The 16,759-nt window shown below is 44.5% G+C and overlaps 1 protein-coding gene across 3 annotated transcripts in view; it reads left to right on the plus strand.

Moving 5' to 3' along the window:
• GUCY2C (guanylate cyclase 2C) overlaps positions 1 to 16,759 on the plus strand; it is a 1,047,636-nt gene that overhangs the window by 664,582 nt on the left and 366,295 nt on the right. For all 3 annotated transcript variants that reach the window (XM_077277787.1, XM_077277788.1, XM_077277789.1), the window contains exon 17: positions 13,386 to 13,518. In XM_077277787.1, the coding sequence (XP_077133902.1) occupies positions 13,386 to 13,518 (133 nt within the window). The remainder of the gene's footprint in view (positions 1 to 13,385; positions 13,519 to 16,759) is intronic.

The following is a 16,759-nucleotide window of genomic DNA, read 5'->3' on the forward strand; positions in this document are numbered from 1 at the left end:
CATTTGTTTATCTGTTCACTACATTTACTGTGTCCTGCTGTCTCAAGTTAGTGTGATTGCTAACGAGTAGTGTTGACCGATACCGTCCAAAGTATCGGCCGATACCGGCAAAGTATCGGATCTAATCCGATACCGATACCCGATACCATAACAAGTCAATGGGACTCAAGTATCGGACGGTATCCCTGATGGTTCCCAGGGTCTGAAGGAGAGGAAACTCTCCTTCAGGCCCTGGGATCCATATTAATGTGTAAAATAAAGAATTAAAATAAAAAATATTGCTATACTCACCTCTCCGATTCAGCCTGGACCTCACCGAGGGAACCGGCAGCGTTCTTTGCTTAAAATGTGCGCGTTTACTGCCTTCCGTGACGTCACGGCTTCTGATTGGTCGCGTGCCGCCCATGTGGCCGCGACGCGACCAATCACAGCAAGCCGTGACGTAATTTTCAGGTCCTGAATGCAGAATTAGGCATTCAGGACCTGAAATTACGTCACGGCTTGCTGTGATTGGTTGCGTTGCGGTCACATGGGCGGCACGCAACCAATCACAAGCCGTGACGTAATTTTAAAATGCGCGCGTTTCCTGCCTCCCGTGACGTCACGGCTTGTGATTGGTCGCGTCGCCCATGTAACCGCGACGCGACCAATCACAAGCCGTAACGTAATTTTAAAATCCTGAATGCCTAGAATTAGGCATTCAGGACCTGAAAATTACGTCACGGCTTGCTGCGATTGGTCGCGTCGCGGCCACATGGGCGGCACGCGACCAATCACAAGCCGTGACGTCACGGAAGGCAGTAAACGCGTGCATTTTAAGCAAAGAAGGCTGCCGGTTCCCTCGGTAAGGTGCAGGCTGCGTCGGAGAGGTGAGTATATCCCTATTTTTTATTTTAATTCTTTATTTTACACATTAATGTTGTTTCGATACCGATACCCGATACCACAAAAGTATCGGATCTCGGTATCGGAATTCTGATACCCACAAGTATCGGCCGATACCCGATACTTGCGGTATCGGAATGCTCAACACTACTAACGAGAGAAAAAAAAAGTAAGATCTAAGAGCTAGCCTCCTATAAATTTAGACATAGTTTGGGGACGCATTCATGCAGGGGTGCATTCGTGCACTATTATTCGTCTACATTTATTCCAAGTACTTTTTTCAAAGTACTGGCAGTTAAAACATGGCAAGAGACAGATAAGGCAATCTAATTCTATTCCCTGTTTATTTGGAACACAACAAATACTCACTATATGCATTTGTCTCACCTATATCCTGGCTGCTGCATTCACTCACATTCACCGCCCTAGCATTAACTCTTTACGCTACATCCATATCGGCCCCTCTATCCTTTCCTCTCCTATGTATAGCACTCACGCTCTGTTCACATTGCTAAACACAGCAGATCCATTCAGTCCCACAATCCAACACAAGTGACGCTCTCACAAATCACTTAACCATCTGCTCACTCTTTCTATCCTCCTTCTTCTAGTTGCTGGAGACATCTCTCCCAACCCCGGCCCCCCATGTTATAGCCAGTCAAACCTCCCAACTGCTACACTCAGAAACCCCTCTAACCTTATTAATATCCCTTGCATGCCTTCTGCCTCTTTCAATTGTGCCCTTTGGAATTCTTGCTCTGTGTGTAATAAACTCCCTTTCATCCATGACTTCTTCCTTTCTAATTCTCTTAGCCTCCTGGCTCTTACTGAAACCTGGATCCAGCAGTCAGACACCACCGCTGCTGCTGCTCTTTCATATGGTGGTTTACACTTTTCTCATACCCCAAGATCGGACAACAGAGCAGGTGGAGGCGTTGGTCTGCTCCTATCACCCAAATGTACTTTCCAGGTTATCCCTCAAGTACCCTCACTTGTTTTTCCTTCCTTTGAAGTCCATGCTGTCAGACTCTACATCCCCTTCTCCATGCGAGTGGCGGTGGTGTATCGTCCTCCCGGCCCCTCTCATCAGTTCCTGGACCACTTTGCCACCTGGCTTCCACACTTTCTCTTCTGTGACATCCCCACCCTCATCATGAGTGATTTCAATATCCCCATTGCTTTTCCCCTTTCCCCATCTGCTTCTCACCTTTTATCTCTAACCTCCTCTTTCAGCCTCTCGCAGCATAATAACGCTCCAACGCATGAAGACGGAAACTCCCTCGACTTGGTCTTCTCATGGATTTGCTCAGTGGACGATTTCACAAACTCCCCTCTCCCACTCTCTGACCACAACCTTCTTTCATTCTCTATCAAGAACTGCCACCCCGCTCAGGTCACCCCCACTTTCCACACTTATAGAAACATACAGGCCATTAACACCCAGAAACTTATGAAGAACTTGCAGTCCTCATTGGCCCCTTTCTCCTCCATCTCATGTCCTGATTCTGCAATGAAGCATTACAATGAAACCCTGCAAAGTGCCCTGGGTGAAATTGCACCACCTATACATAGAACAACTCAGCACAGAAGGCGACAACCGTGGCACATGCTACAAACATGTTTCCTGCAGCGGTGCTCCACGTGCGCCGAACGTCTGTGGAGAAAATCTAATCTACCCGAAGATTTCATCCATTATAAGTTCATGCTTAAAACATACAACTCTGCCAATCATCTCTCCAAACAAACATATTTTAACACCCTCATCACCTCACTGTCCAATAACTCTAAACGTCTCTTTGACACTTTCCATTCCCTACACAACCCAAGAGTGCAGGCCCCAACCACAGATCTCTGAGCTGACGATCTGGCCAATTACTTCAAAGAAAACATTGACCACATCCGACACGAAATTATCTCCCAATCCCTTCATACCATGCACCGTCCTCCCTCCCCCACAGCATCTAGTTCACTCTCTGACTTTGAAACAGTTACAGATGAAAAAGTAATCAGGCTCCTTGCATCTTCTCGCCAGACCACTTGCACCTGTGACCCCATTCCATCACATCTCCTCCTGTCCCTTTCCCTGGCTGTCACCTCTCACCTAACAAAAATATTCAACCTTTCTCTCTCTTCCAACATTTTTACCTCCTCATTTAAGCATGCCATCATACATCCATTACTTAAAAAACCATCCCTTGATCAAAACTGTGCCACTAATTATAGACCTGTCTCCAATCTTCCCTTCATCTCTAAACTCCTCGAACGCCTGGTCCACTCCCGCCTTATCCGCTATCTCTCAGCTAACTCTCTTCTCGATCCTCTACAATCTGGATTCCACTCTTTACACTCTACTGAAACTGCCCTCACTAAAGTCTCTAATGATCTACTAACAGCTAAATCTAATGGTCACTACTCCATGCTAATTCTCTTGGATCTCTCCGCAGCATTCAATACTGTGAATCATCAGCTCCTCCTCACTATGCTACACTCCATCGGCCTCAAGGACACCGCCGTTCTCTCCTGGTTCTCCTCCTATCTCTCTGACTGCTCCTTCACTGTATCTTTTGCTGGTTCCTCCTCCTCTCACCTTCCCCTTACTGTTGGGGTTCGTCAAGGATCAGTCCTAGCCCCCCTCCTCTTCTCTTTGTATACTGCCCCTATTGGACAAACAATCAATAGATTTGGGTTCCTGTACCATCTCTATGCTGATGACGCCAAATTATACACTTCTCCTGATATCATGCCTGCCTTTTTAGAAAACACCAGTAATTGTCTTACCGCTGTCTCTAACATCATGTTCTCCCTCTATCTGAAACTGAACTTGTCAAAAACTGAGCTCCTCGCGTTCTCTCCCTCTACTAACCTTTGCCTGACATTGCCATCTCCGTGTGTGGTTCCACCATTACTCCCAAGCAACATGCCCACTGCCTTGGGGTCAAACTTGATTCCGAACTTTCCTTCACCCCCCACATCCGATCACTTGCTCGCTCTTCTTATCTGCATCTCAAAAACATTTCTAGAAGTCGCCCTTTTCTTACTTTCGACTCTGCAAAAACTCTTACTGTTTCACTCATTCATTCTCATCTGGACTATTGTAATTCTCTACTAATTGGCCTCCCTCTTACCAAACTCTCCCCACTCCAATCTATCCTGAATGCTACTGCCAGGATTATATTCCTCTGAAACCATTACATTGATGCCCCTACCCTGTGCCAGTCATTACATTGGTTACCCATCAACTCCAGAATCCAGTACAAAACTATTACCCTCATCTACAAAGCACTCCATGGCTCAGCACCACCCTACATCTCCTCCCTGGTCTCAGTCTACCACCCTACCCGTGCTCTCCGTTCTGCTAATGACCTGAGGTTAACATCCTCAATAATCAGAAGCTCCCACTCCTGTCTCCAAGACTTTTCAGGCACTTCGCCAATTCTTTGTAATGCACTACCAAGGTTAATGCAAGTAATCCCCAATCCCCACAGTTTTAAGCTTGCCCTAAAAACGCATTTGTTCAGACTTGCCTACCACCTCAATGCATTAACCTAACTATCCCTGTGTGGCCCATTAAAAAAAAACAACAAAAAAAATCCTTAAACCATAATCAGATTCCTCACATCATGTTCTCATACAGGTTATGCAGTTAATAACCCTCTGTGTCTGTACTGTTACATACTTAGGCTGTTAACTGGTTCATGCAGCATTACATGAACACCTGATCCTTACACTATGGCTGGTCCGAACAACGAAAGCAATTGTTACCATCCACCTCCTGTGTCTCCCCCTTTTTCCTCATAGTTTGTAAGCTTGCGAGCAGGGCCCTCACTCCTCTTGGTATCTATTTTGAACTATGATTTTTGTTATGCTGTAATGTCTATTGTCTGTACAAATCCCCTCTATAATTTGTAAAGCACTCCGGAATATGTTGGCGCTATATAAATAAAATTATTATTATTATTATTATTATTATTATTAGTGCGCTCAAGAGTTTAGCCCACCCCATTTTCGACAGATGATGGCTGTGTTATTCAGCCAGTCACTTGTAGAGCAGAGCACCATCCACTGCTGTAAACCTGTTTAATGTCACTGTCAATCTCTGACAGTGTACTGCCAGTGGAAGTGCGCTGTTCTGAATGCCTATCACCCCCCTACAATGTGATTGTGGGGTGCCGATGGGTTGGCAAAACAGCCTTGATGTACCATGTCCATGAGTTTGTCCCTATGAGTGCCAAAATTAATCCATGTAGCAATTCTTGAAATTACTTTGTTTCCACATATACTGGAGCAATCCAAGGTAAGTGATTCATATTTATCATATATCAGCAAACAGTGTGTAATACAATGTTGAGAAAAATTGAAGAAAGTTCATTTTTTTAGAAACATAATGTGGGGAATATTTAGTGCACTGATGAGTAGAGATGAGTGAACCTTTCAAGGTTTGGTTCGGTTTCGCCTAACGAACCGCCGTTCGCCTAATAGTTCGCCGAACGTTTCGACAAACATTCCCGAACCCCATTAGATTCAATGGGAGGCAAAACCAAATACCATATATACTCGTGTATAAGCCGAGTTTTTCAGCACATTTTTTTTAATGAAAACGAGCCCCTCGGCTTATGCACGAGTCATTGTCCCAGAAAGACAGCAGGGGAGGGGGGGCGACGGAGCAGTGGGTCACAGAGGCAGGAGCCAGCGGTTGCATCTAATGCCTGTGCCCGCTGCTAAAGAGAAATGAATATTTACTGCGCTGGCAGTGAATATTCATTTCTCTTATTTCTCTTATACCACGCACAGTTAGACCTGTAGCCGCCAGCTTCCAGCACACATTCTACTTACCTTCCCTGCACGCCCTTGCTGCATCTCATTCTGGTGCCAGCAGCTCTTCCGGCCGAGTAATCACGTGTCCCCCACTCATTAAGGTAATTAGGCATGGAGTGAATATTCATTACCTTAATGAGCGGGGACACGTGATCGCTTGGCTGGAAGAGCTGCTGGCACAGAACGAGATGGAGCGAGGGCCACAGGGAAGGTAAATAGAGTGTTTTTTTTTATAGAAACCATGCATACAAGGACAGAGATGGGGAACCATGCATGCAAGGACAGGGATGGGGAGCCATGCATACAAGGACAGGGATGGGGAGCCATTCATACAAGGATAGGGGATAAGGAGCCATTCATACAAGCATAGGGATGGGGAGCCATGCATACCAGGATAGGGATGAGGGGACAATGCATACCCGGCTTGTACTCGAGTCAATATGTTTTCCCAGTTTTTCGTGAAAAAATTAGGTGCCTTACATAGCAAATAGATAATGGCTGCACTCAATTTTACTGTGCTAAAGCAAGGAAATGTGCAATACATGAAATGTGAATAGCATAATGGCTTGGGAAATTTATGAAAAAACACATGAGATTCTTAGCACAAGATTTGGCCAAATGTTGTGAGCCCATCCACCAAACGTCAAGGTAATCTCAAAACGGATGGGTAACTGAGCTCACTGCCTAGTGTGAACACTTACCTATGGCTAATAACATGGTAAAGCCTGCTTTTATAGGAAGCTCAGAACCAACTGTGTCTGGATGTAGTTAAAATCACAGCATGGTGAAGGGCGGGGCGTTCAAGTCAGAAAAAATAGTACATAGTAAATATAAGAAAACTGACTGAACAGCCATCTATTCTGAACTGGTGCATAACCAAAAAGTCTTACATAGCAAATAGATAATGGCTGCACTCAATTTTACTGTGCTAAAGCAAGGAAATGTGCAATACATGAAATGTGAATAGCATAATGGCTTGGGAAATTTATGAAAAAACACATGAGATTCTTAGCACAAGATTTGGCCAAATGTTGTGAGCCCATCCACCAAATGTCAAGGTAATCTCAAAATGGATGGGTAACTGAGCTGACTGCCTAGTGTGAACACTTACCTATGGCTAATAACATGGTAAAGCCTGCTTTTATAGGAAGCTCAGAACCAACTGTGTCTGGATGTAGTTAAAATCACAGCATGGTGAAGGGTGGAGCGTTCAAGTCAGAAAAAATAGTACATAGTAAATATAAGAAAACTGACTGAACAGCCATCTAGTCTGAACTGGTGCATAACCAAAAAGTCTTACATAGCAAATAGATAATGGCTGCACTCAATTTTACTGTGCTAAAGCAAGGAAATGTGCAATACATGAAATGTGAATAGCATAATGGCTTGGGAAATTTATGAAAAAACACATGAGATTCTTAGCACAAGATTTGGCCAAATGTTGTGAGCCCATCCACCAAACGTCAAGGTAATCTCAAAACGGATGGGTAACTGAGCTGACTGCCTAGTGTGAACACTTACCTATGGCTAATAACATGGTAAAGCCTGCTTTTATAGGAAGCTCAGAACCAACTGTGTCTGGATGTAGCTAAAATCACAGCATGGTGAAGGGCGAGGCGTTCAAGTCAGAAAAAATAGTACATAGTAAATATAAGAAAACTGACTGAACAGCCATCTAGTCTGAACTGGTGCATAACCAAAAAGTCTTACATAGCAAATAGATAATGGCTGCACTCAATTTTACTGTGCTAAAGCAAGGAAATGTGCAATACATGAAATGTGAATAGCATAATGGCTTGGGAAATTTATGAAAAAAACACATGAGATTCTTAGCACAAGATTTGGCCAAATGTTGTGAGCCCATCCACCAAACGTCAAGGTAATCTCAAAACGGATGGGTAACTGAGCTCACTGCCTAGTGTGAACACTTACCTATGGCTAATAACATGGTAAAGCCTGCTTTTATGGGAAGCTCAGAACCAACTGTGTCTGGATGTAGTTAAAATCACAGCATGGTGAAGCGCGGGGCGTTCAAGTCAGAAAAAATAGTACATAGTAAATATAAGAAAACTGACTGAACAGCCATCTAGTCTGAACTGGTGCATAACCAAAAAGTCTTACATAGCAAATAGATAATGGCTGCACTCAATTTTACTGTGCTAAAGCAAGGAAATGTGCAATACATGAAATGTGAATAGCATAATGGCTTGGGAAATTTATGAAAAAACACATGAGATTCTTAGCACAAGATTTGGCCAAATGTTGTGAGCCCATCCACCAAACGTCAAGGTAATCTCAAAACGGATGGGTAACTGAGCTCACTGCCTAGTGTGAACACTTACCTATGGCTAATAACATGGTAAAGCCTGCTTTTATGGGAAGCTCAGAACCAACTGTGTCTGGATGTAGTTAAAATCACAGCATGGTGAAGGGCGGGGCGTTCAAGTCAGAAAAAATAGTACATAGTAAATATAAGAAAACTGACTGAACAGCCATCTAGTCTGAACTGGTGCATAACCAAAAAGTCTTACATAGCAAATAGATAATGGCTGCACTCAATTTTACTGTGCTAAAGCAAGGAAATGTGCAATACATGAAATGTGAATAGCATAATGGCTTGGGAAATTTATGAAAAAACACATGAGATTCTTAGCACAAGATTTGGCCAAATGTTGTGAGCCCATCCACCAAACGTCAAGGTAAATTAGGTGCCTTGTCTTATACTCGGGTCGACTTATACACAAGTATATACGGTACACAGACAACGCCTTAAGGGGTGACAAAAAGCTTTCCAAACAGCTAAAATTGGGGCAAACACCGTGAAACGTGGCATTAATTGACCCACAGTAGAAATTTGCAAATGGCACAGCAGCAGTCAGCCATGGGCCATACATGAGGTATCAGGGTCTGGCCCAGCATTTACAGCTTGGATTTGAAGATTCAATGAGGACCTGGTGGTTAAGGGAGCGATGTAAGCCTTCTTAGCTGGGAGACCTCATACCTCATGCAACACCTCAAATTTTTTTTTATTAATCCAGTCACACTCAGATGGCACAAACATCAGTTTCATAGACTACTATTGATGGAAAAATGTTAGAATAGTAACACAGGTAGTTGATCAATTGATTCATAGTAGAACCTGCTATAATGGCACAGCACCAGTCAGCCATGGGCCATGCATGAGGTATCAGGCTCTGACCCAGCATTTACATATTGGAATTTTAGTTTCAATGAGGACCTGGTGGTTAAGGAAGCGGTGTAAGCCTTCTTTGCTGGGAGACCTCATACCTCATGCAACACCTCCAATTTTTTTTTTCCGGCCACACTCGGATGGCACAAACATCTGTTTCATACAGTAATATTGGTAGTGAAAAAGTAAGGAAAGTAACTCAGGTCGTTGACTGAAAGTAAGTGCAGGCCTGGCTGTCTGGGAGGCCTCCTTATACGGGCAACCCACCAGATGGAGACTGAACTTGGAGCCTCCACATTTAAAAAAATTATTGTCACACAGCATTAAAGTAGCATCAATTTCCACAGAGTAGAAATGTTATAATAGGCCTCTGACACACTTTCCACCACAGGCAACCCACCAGATGGAGACCCAACTTTGAGTCTCCACATTTCAAAAAATAATTGTCACACAGCACTAAAGTGGCATCAAATTCCACAGAGTAGAAACAGTATAATAGGCCTCTGACACAGCTTCTACTACAAGCAACCCACAAGATGGAGACCCAACTTGGAGTCTCCACATTTCAAAAAAATGTTTGTAACATCAGCAGCAGTAGCAACAGCAGGCACAGAAAACACCACAAAGATGGCGCAGACTGCAATAACGCAAGATCAATACATGACACTAAAAATGACACCATCACTGAGTCTGCCCAATCTGCCACTGGGGTGCAAAAGTCATTGGTGATCCATGACTTGTTAATTTTTTTGAAAGTTAGGCAGTCTGCACTTTGAGAGAACAGCTGGATGCGCTTATTCGTCAGGACTCCACCAGCAGTGCTGTAGACACGTTCCGAGAGAACGCTGGCTGCCGGGGATTAAAAAGATACCTCTAAGGCGTGACAGGCGAGCTCAAGCCACACTACCATTTTTAAAGACCAAAATGTAAAAGGGTTCCAAACTCCCCTGATGGTATTGATATTGAGCTCCAGATACTCCTGCACCATCCTTTCCAGTCATTCTCAAATTGTCAGATTTGTACTCTGTTCTGCTGGTGCACGGGCTGGTCTAAAAAAATGTGTTAAATGACTCACAGAAATTGCTTATGCCACTTACACCGCTGCTGCTAATGTTTGGGTGATGAGACCTTGACGTTCCAGGGGTTGGATGTCTACAACTGGGATGCCCAGTGTGTGCCTCACTACTGTCCTGGTTAAAACCACTCTTAAGATTGTCTTCAATCATATTTCGATATTCCAGCATGCACGCATCCATTTCCAAGGGGGAACCATGTGGCTAAATTTACTCTTGTAATGTGGATCTAACAGATTGGCAACCCAGTAGTCAGCACTATTTCTAACCCTAAGAATATGGGCATCATGTTGAAGATAGTGCTGCAAGAAGGCGCTCATGTGTCGGGCGCTTCCATGATGTTCAAGTCCATGCTGCTTGGTGGAGGGATAACACTCAAGGTTGCTTCCTCACGCCAACCACGGACAACAGAGTGCGTATCATTATCTTCTTTATCTCTTGACTGTTGCGCGTCCATCACCTCGTCCTCCTCAATTTTTTTCGGCTCCTGCATTTTCACTAACAGTCTATCTGGTACCATGAGCCAACCTTGATCACTGTGAGCCACCCTCCCATGGCACCTGCCTGTGCGACGACAGTCCGGAACGTTGAGATATTGTTATCCCGTCCACATTCTCCTCTGCTTTCTGCTCTCCCTCTGGGACAGTCACCTCCTCACGCAGACTATTCAAAGTGTGCCCCAGCATGTAGTTGACCAGAATAGTGATGCTGATGACAGCATCGTTAGTGCTAACATCTTAGTAGCCATTTCAAAACTGTGTAGAAGCGTGCAGAGGTCCTTGACCTGTGCCCACTCCGCAAGCATGATTTGCACCATTGGCCCAGGCTATGCAAAAGAGCATACGTCACCAGGACTCATTGCTGATGCCACAGATGTTATGGTGGATTGAGAAAGATGTGTTGTGTTAGGTGACACAAAAGCAGCAGTCATGTATACTTCCGTAAAACAGCTGAAGGGCTGTCACTAGTGATGAGCGAGTGTACTCATTGCTCTAGTTTTCCCGAGCATGCTCGGGTGACCTCCGAATATTTGATAGTGTTCGGAGATTTAGTTTTCATTGCGACAGCTGCATGATTTATAGCTACTATGCAGGCTGAGTACATGTGGGGGTTGCCTGGTTGCTAGGGAATCCCCACATGTAATCAAGCTGGCTAGTAGCTGTAAATCTTTCAGCTGCCGCAATGAAAACTAAATCTCCGAGCAGTCATAAATACTCGGAGGTCACCCGAGGGTGCTTGGGAAAACCCAAGCAATGAGTACACTCGCTCATCACTAGCTGTCACTCACCCCGACTGTGGTGGGTAAACAATTGTAGTTTCTATAGCCGGAGACCTGTGTGTTGACTTAGAATGGTGATGGAGAAGGAAGAAGCAGCAGATGAGGTTGATGGGATGGCTGGTGGTTGGCGGAGCCTGCTAGTCTGCATTTTGGCACAGTGAGATTCCCACACTAAGGCATGTTGATTGCGCATTTTCCAGTTCATGCATGTAGTTGTCAAATTATTGCAATTTTTGCCTCTACTGAGGGTTTTTTGGCAAATTTGGTCTTCCTTTGCAGTCTCACAAATGCCCAGGCTAGGCATCCCTTGCAAATTGCACACTCACGACCGGTGCTGGTCACAGTCAGAGTTGAGGCTGAGGATGCAGTGCTTGTTGTGGTTGCTTCACTTTGTGTCTGTGTGGGAAGCCACAAAGTAATCTCCTCATTTTCCTCCTCCACCACCTTCTCTGCTGAGCTACTCAGCTGCGTACCTCTGGGCTCACACTCCTCACCTTGAGAGTCACCCTCCTGATCTTCCTGCTCTGACACCACAGTACAGTCCATGTGTTCCTCTGGTATCTGAGTCTCATCAGGATCACCTCCACCCTTGGTAGTTAATGTCTGGTGATGAGGGTATGGATTCTGCTTGGACCCTACTTTGTCCAGCCCCGGATCCAGCATGAAAAAATTTTGGTCTTCGGTGCAGATGCTTTCCTCTTCTGGATTCTGTGATTCTTCAGAGCAGACCTCTGATACCCCTGATGCCCAATATGCGAACAGCTCTTCAGAATGACCCATCTGAGGTTCCCCACAGTCAGTTGGGCATTTGCAAAGTTTTGATTCGGGGGAAACAAGGGTGATTGGGGTGCCACCTCTGAGTATTGTACTATGTGTGATGTTAAGGTGGAGGAAGAGGAGGAGAGGCCACTTGATGCAGCACTTGCTATCAACAGGAGCACATGCTCTTTCTGAGTCTCATCTAAAAGGCATACTGCTGTGCGGCTGCCAAAGAAAGGGAGTCGAGTAGGCCAGCCAGTAACAGATGTCATCAGTGGTCTTTGGACAGAATGAGATGGTGTTTGTTCAGTTGAACTTTCAGTCTCATTAACACCTAACCCATGTACACGTCGAACAACAAGCCTATTCCCCCTTCCACCAACCATGATCTTGCTTTTTCCCACTCATGTTGTAAGTCTCCTTCCCTTCTTGTACCCTGCTGTTTCACAACCTTAGACCCAGAGCTGTCAGTCACCTCTCACTAAATAATCACTATGTATTTTCTTAGTGTGACTGAACAATACTGTTATGCCTAATGATTTTTAAGTGGATATCTGGCCTTCTGATTTGCAACTGAAACACCGTTTTAGCACAAAAGATTTGAAGTAGCTAATTAGGCCTCATGGCTGCAACACTATATTAGGCCTAACAATTTTTAAGTGGAAATCTGGCTTTCGGGGCTTCCGGAGACTGTCACACAGTTTTTGCACAGTCAACTTCGATCCTGGAAGATCCATTTCACAAATGACAAGTTCACTTTCAGCAGAACCAGCAGGAATGACCTCTCTGCACTGACCAAATGGCGCCAGCAAAACAAGACGTCCACTTTTTATATAGCCAGAGACATGTGACTTTGGCAACCAATTACAACTTTGTGTCATAACTTTGTGGATGGTTTCTGCACCCTGATTCGATGCCGGAATCAACACACATAAAGTTAAGGGGAAAAAAAAGTATGCACGGCTCCTATAGACTCTTCAGGCACTTCTTTAACCTCCCCACATCCCCTCCCCTCATCAAACATATCCCTCTATCCCCTACACTCCTCCTACAGCAGCATTGTCATAGCCAAAGTAATACAAAAGCATTAGTGGAAAAGCGATGATTTACCGAACTGTGACCGACTTTTGCCTACTTTGAGTAAAATTACTCGTGAAAGCAAACACGAATCTGAATGTGCTAGATTCGTGCCGAATTTAAAATTGGCGAATGTTTTCTGAACACGTTCGCTCATCTCTACTGATTAGTAAACACTTGTATAGTTATAAGAAAAATGTGAAGGACCGCATGGCACAATATCATTTAAAGCTTTGATGTAATGATGTTTAATGTATGTATAAATGTGTATGGTGTATAATGTAATTTAGCTATTTCTCAATTTCAGGGTATGTCTTATCTGCACGCCAGTAAAGTAGAGGCCCATGGCAGACTTAAATCCACAAACTGTGTAGTCGATAGTCGTATGGTGGTGAAAATTACGGACTTTATTTGTAGTTCTATTTTAAATCCTAAAAAGGGTAAGTGTGGATATTACAAATAATCAGTTTAAGGCCGGGGTCACACTTGCGAGTGCAATGCGAGAAACTTACACGTGTCTCTCACATCAATACCCGGCACTGCCCCCGGCACTCGGGACCAGAGTGTGCGGCTGCATGTATTCCTATGTAGCTGAACGCTCCAGTTCCGAGTGACGAGTATGGATGCCAGAGACTTGTGCGAGTTTCTCGCATTGCACTCGCAAGTGTGACACCGGCCTAACTTAATCATTCAACTTTTACATCCAACTTTTTTAGTTAAGTTCATTGTGATCTTTAAACAGAATTGAATTATAATATTCTGACTGCTTGGTGACAAAACTATGGACAGCTTAGTGAAGATGGATTTAATATTCAATCCTACGCTAGGTGTATACATTTATTTATAGTAAATTCTTCCTAATGGCAGCAGCCGGCAGACAGAATTTTGTTATTTAAAATTCAATTTTATAAAAAAAAATAATTGGAAAGTGAAATGGTTCCTAGAACAATTTAAGTAGAATGGGCAAAATAAAAATGTAAAGTCTATATTAATAATGGGCAATACAACAATGCAGGTGTTGGACAGGTCAAAACCTTGTAAAATATAATCAAATCTTATTTTGTAATGTGCTGCACTGGTTGAGGAATGTCTTATATAAGGGAAGGACCTGGAATCTTTAGGGCATTTAAGTGAATAACTGTGTGAAGGAAAATATGGCTCAGTTTAAAAAAAAGCTCCAATCACTATAAAGATATGGTGGGAAACTAAGGTCAAAATCACATGTTTATTTGGAACAGATAGAATATTAATATAATATGTCATTGATTGCATCTGTCTGCTGTTTGTATTTCGCAAAACCATTCATTGACAGGTTGTAAGATAGGTCTGTGAATTGGAACACACTTGGACTTACAGTCATGGCCAAAAGTGTTAGCACCCTTGAAATTATTCCAGAAAATTACAGTAAGTATTTCTCCCAGAAAATTGTTGCAGTTACACATTTTGTTATACACATGTTTATTTCTGTTGTGTGTATTGGAACAACACAAAAAGAACAGAGGGGAAAAAAGCAAATTGGACATCATTTTATATAAAACCCCAAAAACAGGATGGACAAAATTGTTGGCACCTTTCCAACATTGTGGGTAAACAACTTTATTTCAAGCATGTGATGCTCGTTCAAAACTCACCTGTGACAAGTAAAAGGCCAATATAAAAATCACACCTGAAACTAAGTAAAATGGGGAGAGGTTGACTCAATTTTTGCATTGTGTGTCTGTGGGTGCCACACTAAGCATGGAGAACAGAAAGATGATAAGAGAAGTGTCTGAGGACTTAAGAACCAAAATTGGTGAACAGTATCAATAATTTCAAGACTGAAAGTCCATGTTAGGAGTCGAGTTCCCGTCGCTGCACAGGGGGAATCTCGAACCATGTCCACTGCGGTCTCCCATTTTGCATCAGCTGCAGTGGAGCCTGCTCAGTGGAGAAGTCGGTCCCAGCATCTCACTCAGTCTGGTATTGTGCAAAGGGTTACAGCTGCCTTTTCAGGCCCTGCTATTGTACCCTTTACTGGTCTGCAGCAAGTAGGCTTTTCTGGGACTAAGTCCTGCTTTGCACACACTGAGCATGCCCACAGGAGGACCTCTCATTGGAGGTCGAGAGTCACACGCTCAGGCCCTGTAGCAGCTCCCATTTGTCCTCCAGGAAGGTCCTGTAGAGCTGCAACTATAAAACATTCGCAGGTCCGCATGGCCATGCGCTAGTGTAAATTATCTATGTGCTCAGCGCCAGTGTGGTCGTGTGTGTGCAGTCAGGGACCCGGCTGAAATAAGCCCCTAGAATGCTGGCACTTCCGGCGAGGAGTTTCTTGTGTGTGCATTCAGGGACCTAGCTGAAATAAGCCCCTAGAATGCTGGCACCTCCGGCGAGGAGTTTCATGTGTGTGGATTCAGGGCTGGCTAATAGCCATTAGAATTCTGGCTCCACCGGAGAGGAGCTGCGTGTTTGCATTTGACTACATGACCAATGTTGGCTCTACTAAGTAGCTGTGTTCCCCTGTGAGCTAAACAGGGCACAGCGTTCTCTTTGCTAACGGACTCTGTGAAGTAACAGAGTTTGTTTATACCAATATACTTCACCGCCTTACTTAGCAGCGGGTTCTTTCCTGCACGGTGGATCCCGGTTTGCGAACGCACCTATTGCTTCTAATAAATATATTCGGTGTGTTCCACCAACCCTAACAGTCCATTTTCAGAAATCTTGATGTTCCTTTGTCCACAGTGCACAACATGCCGTAATCAAGAAGTTAACAACTCATGGCACTGTAGCTCCATGGACGAGGACGGCAGAGAAAAATTGATGAAACATTGCAATGCCGGATAGTTCGAGTGGTGGAAGCAGCCCCCATCAAGTTCCAAAGAAATTCAATCTGTTCTACAGGCTCAGGGTGCAGTAGTGTCTGTGCAAACTATCCATTGACATTTGAAAGAACTGAAATGCTATGGCGGGAGACCCAGGAAGACCCCACTGCTGACATTAAAAATCTAGACTGTGAGTCTCGATTAGGCTAGGTTCACATTGCGTTAGGGCAATCCGTTTAGCGCTAGCGCTAGCGGATTGCGCTAACGCAATGTTTATTTAGGGACCGCGTTCAGGGGTCGCGTTAACGTCCCCGCTCTCGCAGATCCCCGATCTGCGAGAGCGGGGAACGGACCTCGGGCGCGCCGCGAACGCTGCAAGCAGCGTCCGAGGCGCGTCACAGAAGAACGGCACATCACTAGCGCGAGCCGAAAAAGGCACGCGCTAGTGATGCGCTGCAGGCGAATTTAACATTGCTGTCAATGGGTGCGCTAACGGACCCGTTGCACGGCGTTAATTGCGACATTTTCGCCGTGCAACGCTGTCCGTTAGCGACCACCCACTAACGCAATGTGAACCTAGCCTTAGGGATGAGCTGACTCTTGGATGTTTGTGTTGTGTTTGTTAGATTTGGCCGAACTAGAGTTAAAAGTTCGGTTTGGTGTTGTGAATTCTGCTTTTGGGCTCCCTCCGGTGGTTGTAGGTGGTAATGCAGTTGTCCCTGAGTTGCAGTCCTGGTCAGGTGTATCTGCTGATTGCAGTTCTGACTGGGGTATTTAGGCATGCAGGATTCTTTAGTCCTTGCCAGTTGTCCATGGTTGTTGGGAGGTTTTGGTCCTGGTTTGGTTCCTTCTGCCTTCTGCCGAATCAGCAAAGATA

The sequence above is a fragment of the Ranitomeya variabilis genome, chromosome 8, assembly GCF_051348905.1.
Source record: "Ranitomeya variabilis isolate aRanVar5 chromosome 8, aRanVar5.hap1, whole genome shotgun sequence".
NCBI lineage: Eukaryota > Metazoa > Chordata > Amphibia > Anura > Dendrobatidae > Ranitomeya > Ranitomeya variabilis.